The sequence below is a fragment of the Ciconia boyciana genome, chromosome 11 (assembly GCF_034638445.1).
Source record: "Ciconia boyciana chromosome 11, ASM3463844v1, whole genome shotgun sequence".
NCBI lineage: Eukaryota > Metazoa > Chordata > Aves > Ciconiiformes > Ciconiidae > Ciconia > Ciconia boyciana.
The window spans coordinates 24,963,323-24,971,591 of NC_132944.1; the positions used below are offsets into that span (position 1 = coordinate 24,963,323).

An 8,269-nucleotide genomic window follows, 5' to 3' on the forward strand; every position below is an offset into this window, starting at 1 on the left:
AAATAGGTGGGAACCTTTTCTTGCAGGTGGTTCTGAAGAGTAAGGATGACCAAGTGACTGTGATAGGAGCAGGAGTCACTCTGCATGAGGCTCTGGCTGCAGCAGAGCAGCTGAGAAAAGGTGATCAGTTTATGGTTTGGTTTGTGTTTTTTTTTTTCCTTTTTTAATCATTTAACACAGCAAAGAAATCAATATCACTCAGCCTAACTGCTCACCCTTTGTACCGGTAAACATTAATTAATATGTTACAGGCAGCTGGTCACCTGTTAAGCCGATACAGTGCAACATAGTACACATCTGCCAATCTTGCCTAATTGAGTAGGTTTTAGTTAGCTTAGCAGTATTAGTAGCCATGAAAATTGCCAAACTGATCAGATCAAAGTCTCCTTAGAACTGCTAATCTGTCTGAAAGGGCCCTGCAGGCAGAATCTTAGAGGAAGTGTTGTAAGAAGCAGGAGTGATCCTTCCCTGGCATATTGTCTGGGCAGGCTAGGGTACCAACACAATGGAATGCAATCAGGCTGGGGCCATTTAACAAAATACAGCTCGTCAGCTGAGCCACAGCAACCGTGTGTGCTCCTACACAATGCCGTTGATACGCAGTGCCTTTGTGTCGATATGGTTCACGGCTAACTTGTTTTCTTTGAATGAATGTATAACTTTTAACTAGGGTGGGAGGCAGTAATTCTATGATAGTGCTCAAATGCACTGACATCTCACAGCGAAGATGAAAGTCCTTCAATGAAACTAGAAGAGAAAGAAACCATCAAAAATCCATCTCTGAGTCAGTGGCCTGTGCCCAGGAAGAGATTACAAATAGTAAGAGATAATACAGTTAATGCTGCCTGTGGCTTACGGGTAGCTTTGTATGCTGTATCTAGGTGGACAGATATTTTGTCATGACCTTGAGTCATCAGGCTTAGGACATTTTGAAAATTTTATTTGCAGAACTGTTGTTATTTTTGTGCATTTACCATGCTTTGCGATGCTCTGCTGATCTTGCAGTGTGAATGAATAACCAGCTATGGAGAGATAATCCCTTAGTGTAGAGGCAGTGTCCAATACCCAAAATATATTGGTCACTAAAGAGCCTTCAGTCGCAAAACTATCAACATAACATAGGGCTTCTTTATGTATGATAAGAGTTGACTCAGTGTTCAGCTAGCCAAGATCAGACAAAACCTCATGTAATTAGCTATTCTTTATAAACAATCGCCATTTGTACGTAGCTTCAACAAGCAATGCGGGCCTGCCTTGTGATGTCAGGACAAATTCTGGTTTTGATGCCAACCCTAAGGGTGCCACGATCAGGGCTGGGGCAGTTTAAACAGGCATACCTGATAGGTGGACAGCCTGCAATGAAGAATTCAGAATGCCTACAGAGGAAACTGTGCTTGCCTTGACAATAAAGTTAAAGGTAAAATAAAGCCTGGGAAAAAAATTGTGATTGACAGTCTGCATAAGAAGGATTTCCTGGTGACTAGATTCTGCTCTTACCTGTGGGAAGGCCAGTTAGATTACTGTTTTGCTGACGGGCACTCCTAGTGACCTTGAGTCACTTCTCCAAGGCTTTTCTGCCTCGAGAGTTTTGTCTGTGAGATGGATGGATATTACTCTCTCACAAGGTGCATGAAGAAAGAATACATACAAAAATGAGGGTTGGTTGGGTTCTGTGGTAGACAAGCCATAGGTACAGATACCTGGGAGTTAGTGTAGACAGTTTTCATAATGGCTCTAAAAGATCGCAGGGGCTGCCTGTACCGCTTTTATTGTCTTGCATTCTCCAAATTCATGTTGCAAATCATTTCATTCTACTTCTGCAGAAAAAATCTTCATCCGTGTGATTGATCCCTTCACTATAAAGCCCCTGGATAAGAAGACAATACTTGAAAATGCAAGAGCGACCAAGGGCAGAATCATCACTGTTGAGGACCATTACCATGAAGGTGAGCTGGGTCCAGGAGGTCACAGTTGTTCCCCAGGGGTTGGAAGCTCACAGTTTCTCCTGACGTGAGAGAGAAGTATGGGACCTGATGCTGTCGTTCAGTTAAAGCAAAAGAGAGGTTTTAGCCTTTTTCATTGCTGTTACGATTATAAGATGACCCTGAGGGTTGAAGGTTTCCTAAGATACAATGGGTTAATCAGGGTTGCCTTTCTGATGAACTTGGCCTTGCGTGCCCTTCTGTATGCTTGGCCCAAGTGAAGTCTTGATTCATTTGTGCCCAGTGAAATTGTAAATTCCTGCTGTGGTGCAGTGATTCTGCACAGAATGGTCTCAGAATGGCTTTACAGCAGCTGCCCTGCAGTGTGTTAAATTGCAAGAGACGCCATTGCTGTGCAGGTTTCTTAAGTTTTCCATGTGTTCAAAAGCTTGATTCCAGGTTGCTTGAAGTCGGATGGTTTGGGCAGATTCCACAGTCACTCTGGGATAAATTCCTCTCTCTCTCATCTCCACTGCTATAAAAGAGCAGATCAGGGCCTGTGAAGAGCCAGAGAACTTTATATCCTCACTGGACTCTTTTTTTTTGTTTGTTTTTGTTCCTTCGTGTCACCTGCTTACAGGCAGTTTCAGAATCTATTGCTGGTATATGGTAGTGTTCTTAAGCTAGGGTAAAAAGTGCATGATGCATGCAAGAAGGAATTTCCAAGATGATTTCCAAGTAAATCTTAAGATAAAATGCTTCTTGGGAGAAGCAGAGTAGTCTCTATAAGACTCCCCTAGCTTCTGTGCCGGGATTTTATTTAGAATCGTAGAATCATTTAGGTTGGAAAAGAGCCTTAAGATCATCGAGTCCAACTGTTAACCTAACACTACCCAGTCCACCACTAAACCGTGACCCTAAGTGCCACATCTACGCATCTTTTAAATACTTCCAGGGATGGTGTCTCAACCACTTCCCTGGGCAGCCTGTTCCAATGCTTGATAAACCTTTCGGTGAAGAAATTTTCCTAATATCCAATCTAAACCTCCCCTGGCGCAACTTGGGGCTGTTTTCTCTTGTCCTGTGGCTTGTTATTTGGGAAAAGAGAGCGACACCCACCTCTCTACAACCTCCTTTCAGGTAGTTGTAGAGAGCGAGAAAGTCTCCCCTGAGCCTCCTCTTCTCCAGGCTAAACAACCCCGGTTCCCTCAGCCGCTCCTCATCAGACTTGTGCTCTAGACCCTTCACCAGCTTTGTTGCCCTTCTTTGGATGCGCTCCAGCACCTCAGTGTCTTTCTTGTAATGAGGGGCCCAAAACTGAAAACCGTAGTCGAGGTGTGGCCTCACCAGTGCCGAGTACAGGCGCACGGTCACTTGCCCTAGCCCTGCTGGCCACACTATTTCTGATACAAGCCAGGATGCCATTGGCCTTTTTGGCCACCTGGCCGCACTGCCGGCTCGTATTCATCTGGCTGTCACCCAACGCTCCCAGGTTCTTTTCGGCTGGGCGGCTTTCCAGCCACTCTTCCCCAGGCCTGCAGCGTTGCCTGGGGTTGTTGTGACCCAATTGCAGCATCCGGCCCTGAGCCTTGTTGAAACTCATACAGTTGGCCTCGGCCCATCGATCCAGCCTGTCCAGATCCTTCTGTAGAGCCTGCCTACCCTCCAGCAGATCAACACTCCTGCCCAGCTTGGTGTCATCTGCAAACTTACTGAGGGTGCACTCGATCCCTTCGTCCAGATCTTTGATAAATATATTAAACAGAACTGTCCCCAATACTGAGCCCTGGGGAACAGCACTCGTGACCAGACCCCAACTGGAGTTAACTCCATAATCTGCTGCCACTTGCTCTCTGACGTGCCTTGTTCGCACAGGTTTTCAGGGGCTTGCCTGTGCAAACGTGTCCCATGAAGATGAGACCATATGCAAACAGAGAGCCGCTGTTGTGAATTGCATGTCAGGCTTGCTCCTCTTGGGGGAGACAGAGAAATTAGCAGAGGGGCATCTGTGAACTATGCCATTAGTAGATATTGTAGATATCTACTAATAGAAATGAGTAGATATTATGAGAATATTATCCTACTTTAAGGTGAAGCATCACTCTTGCCAGGTATCTGAAGTGATCTGGTATTACTGTAAGTGTTCGTTACATCATACTTTTGTTCGGGACTATGGATGGTGATAGCGTCACTGAGCCTCATCATTTTCTAGCTTATCTTTCAACTCTGGACAAATATTTTACTGCAGATTTGCAAGATGACAAAATCATCACACTCTGAGGTGTGATCACATCACACAGCTTTCTCTGTGTGATGCAATCAAGGAAGGTCAAGTATAAACGCATCACAAGCCTGAATGCATTGCAAGCCCACATCAGGCTGATCTTCCCAGCCGCATTCATGGAGGTGCCTCCGGCTGAAGGCTAAGTTTGACTGGTTAAATTACACCACGCCTGGAGCTGTGAAAAGCCCTGTGTTCCTGGATACACCCTAACTGAAGTGCAGCACCAAGGTGTCTCGCCTACCAGGTCTCGGAGCACATGCTCTTGACACTATTCCTGTGTTTTCTTCTTCCCTAGTACTCCTGCTTCCAGTGTGTCTTCTGCCACCACACAGTCCTCCATTGCATCCTTTGTCCCTGTGACTGATAGTGATTGAGTCTGAGCTGAGCTCCAAGAAAAGGTTGTGAATATATTACGTAACTCAGAGAGGTGCCTAGCGGCATGTACAGGCATTGTGAAAAGATGGAGCTCTTAAATGCTGTTGAGATTGGTGGGAATTAAGACTTTCAGTGCATTAAGTACACTTGTAAATACTCCTTAGTCTAAATATATTTTTAAAGCTGGCCCTCGGTGGCTGATGCTGAAGTGGTGAGGGCTTCCTGACAGTTCTGTGCCCTTTAGGGGGATGTTTCGTACTGCCAATTATTAAGTACTTCAGAAATGTCAGGCTAGTTGTCCTCAGAATGCCTTTGAAATAGGGAATAGTTTTCATTTCACACGTGGGTAACTCGGACATATATTGTGATTGATGTTTCTCATAAGCATGTGAGTTGAGGATTTAACTTGCATAGACCTTTGAATCAGATATACATGAGTCTATATGTTGCCTGTTGAAGCATACAGATGTATGTCCTGTTTGACTTTTTTTTCATAGGTGGCATTGGAGAAACAGTGTGCGCTGCAGTAGTGGGTGAGCCTGGTATCACAGTCAATCGCCTGGCTGTATCTCATGTACCACGCAGTGGGAAGTCAGCTGAGCTCCTGAAGATGTTTGGCATCGATAAAGATGCCATTGTGCAAGCTGTTAAGGTGGCAGCATCCAAATCAAGAAATGCGGAGTAGTTTGAAGCATCTTGTGCTGTGTTACGGAAGAGCACTGTTCAGAGAAGTACTGTAAGTTTAAGGCAGGCAAAGGTGCTTTGTGTAGAGAGTTCTAATAAAAATACCAGCTTAAAAAACCTTCTGGTTTTTAATCTCTTTTTTTATTTTGTGGGGTTTTGTGCAGTGGGGTAACATCTGAATGTTTTCAGTCATTGAAAAACCTTCAGGTTACTTAACAATTTGTGGGCAGCAGTGCTTTGTCTGCCTGCTGTATAGCAGGAGCGTTTTCTGCTTTGCAACTAACCTTCCCTACTGCGATCTCTAGCACGGGAGTGGTTGGGTGTTCACTGAAGTTCTGAGCAGGCTGTGCTTCAGCAGGGAAATAGATCTTGGGCATTGTAGCCTAGAGCGAATAGAGCAAGTATTGTTCAGTGTTTGGTCCAACTTACTGCTGAAGATTAAAATCCTGTCTTGAAGGGAGTTTGGCAAAAACACAGTTCTTCGCTCGCTGCCAGAAGAGGTCACTAGCCCCTCTTCTGGACAGAAATGTTAGGCCTTTGATAGTGGAAAGCAGGAACGTGTATTGCAGGAGGAGGCTGGCTAGTGCCTTTGCTTCAGTTCCTCCTCTCTGCATTGCCCCCCAGCCATTTAAAACCAAAGACAAGAAGGAAGCACCCTATGTGCTGGATAATGTTGAAGAGGAAGGAGATGTACCAGGTCCTGGGGAAGCAACAGGGGGAGGTGGAGGCCCAGCAGAGCTGTGGGAATCAGTGATGAGCCATGGGCTCAGGAGGGACTTGCTGGACTTGGAGAATGGTAGCTCAGTGAGCATGAGGTCATTTAAGGAGGTTGAAACTCTTCATAGGAACTTGTGTCATATTTTTGAGTGCTTGGCTAGTGCTGCAGCACGGGTGATACGTGAGACCAGAATGAGAGCATTGCCATTGGGCAAGAGGCAGGAATGTTTAAAATGCTGAGATGGACTCAAGAAAAAGGATCTGAAAGAACAGCAGGAAATTCCCAGATACCTGAGAGGATGCGACTGAACGTGTAAGTTGCTTTTTTCTATAGAATTGACTCTTCTCATGTGACCTGCTCTTAAGTTAGGTCAGCTGTTCACCTCACATGATGCGTTCCACTGGGTGATTTTTAAATGTTTTGCTTATTTTACCCTTCAGCAGCTTCTGTTTAAAAAAAAAAAAAAAAATCATTTTGTTGACTGCAGAGTACCAAATTTGAAAACACATTTAGTACTAAAATGTTTCGCATCCTGACTATTCTACAAATTACCTTTGAGAAAGATGTTATACAGCAGAGGAAACTAAAAAAGCAATTTTCATCAGAGCAGCGTGACTATGCGTAGTTTTCAGTTCACCCAAAAGCCATTTGACATTAACTACACTGTTCTGAGCAAGACTATTTGCAGACTGACAACGTAAAACGTACAGTATTTTGGTATGACAGACTATTTCTACAAAGACCTGTAAGCAGTACAGGTAAATGAGAATATAAATATTACAGGATAACTTGTATTCATCTGTATTGCTTAATTTAACCCCTCACATGTTAGGCATCCCAAGGCTTTAGGGGGTCTCCTCAGCATGCTGTTATTTCTGAAGCGTAATTTGCACCCTTCTCGGTTTGCCAGAACATCTCCTCAGGTCATCCCTCTTCCTCGGAGCAGTCTTTTTGTCCTCTCCTCCATTTCGCTTGCCTCCACTGGGTCAGCGTCTCCCTCGTGACATCCGTACTCTGTTCAAATCCCCTCCCGAGTACCTTTGTGCCCTCAAGCCTTCTTCTGTCTCTCTGGCCATCTCAGCACCCCTCTGTTTCTGTCACGATGCTTCCTGCACCTGTCCTTGTGTTCCATGGCCATCCTTTAGTTCTGCAGCAGGCTTTGTACCTTCTTATCCAGAGAGGACAACTCCTCAGGCTTTTGTTTTGCCACATGAGAGCTCTTATCTTCCCTCTGGCACATCGGATGCCTCTGTTCGGTCCCCGGTCCCCTGAGGACATCTCTACTCTGTTCAGATCCCCTCCCGAGTACCTCATTGTGTCGGCAATCCTTTGTTTGTCCACATTTCCCCCACCCTTCCCCGGAGCCTCCCGAGACTGTCCTCGTGCCCCACGGCACCCTTCGAGCTCTGCAGCCCTCTTTGTGCATCTCTCTTATTCGGACAGAACCCCTCCTCAGGCTTTTGTTGTGCCCCACAGCTCTCTTACCTTAGTCACTGCCGTCTAGGATGTCTCCATTCGGTCGCTCATCCCCTGAGGATATTGCTGGGACACCCTCTTGAGTTTTGCATTGCGTGCCAGAGCCGCCTTCTGTCTGTCTCCCTCACTCTCGGGACCCTTCTTCTGCCGTCACCGTGCCTCCTGAGGCCGTCCTCGTGCCCCACAGCGCTCTTTGGCTCTGTAGCGCAATTTGCACCCTTCTTGCTCCCGAGAACCATTCCCGATGACATCTTTCATCTCCAGAACGCTCATGTTGTCCTCTATGCTAGCTAGGACACCTCTGTTCAGTCCCTGGTTCCCTGAGGACATCTGTAGTCTGTTCAAATCCCCCCGGGGCTTTTTCATCACGTCCTCGAGCCTTCTTTTGTCTGTCCCTCTCAGAAGCCCTCTGCTACTGTCACGATGCCTTCTGAGCAGCACGCTTTTAGCTCCATAAGCCCCCTTTGGACTCACTTTGTTGCAATCGCACCTCTCCTAAGATCTCTGTTCCCAAAAAAGAACGTTCTTGTTCTTTTCTATGCCATCTAGGATGCCTCTGGAGACTTTCCTTGTGCCCCATAGCATTTTGGTAGTGCTTTACCTCCCTTTTAGGGGTCTCTATCATGACCCATCTGCTGCCAGTCACCATGCCTCCCGAGACCTTCTTTGTGTCCCACAGCCCTGTTTTTGCTCCATAGCGGACTTTGATCCTCTCTCGTTACCTCTGAACCCCGTTCTCCAGTTTGTTTGTGACTGGAGCGCTCCTATCATCCTGTCTGTCATCTAGGGTGCCTCTATTTGGTCCCTGGC

General features: G+C 46.1%; 1 protein-coding gene across 1 annotated transcript in view; it reads left to right on the forward strand.

Annotated features, from left to right (window-relative positions):
- TKT (transketolase) overlaps positions 1-5,377 on the forward strand; it is a 31,324-nt gene extending 25,947 nt beyond the window's left edge. Inside the window, exons 12-14 of the mRNA XM_072875809.1 lie at positions 27-120; positions 1,824-1,946; positions 5,079-5,377. Coding sequence (XP_072731910.1) covers positions 27-120; positions 1,824-1,946; positions 5,079-5,266 — 405 coding nt within the window. The 3' untranslated portion in view covers positions 5,267-5,377. The remainder of the gene's footprint in view (positions 1-26; positions 121-1,823; positions 1,947-5,078) is intronic.
- The last annotated feature ends 2,892 nt before the right edge of the window (positions 5,378-8,269 follow it).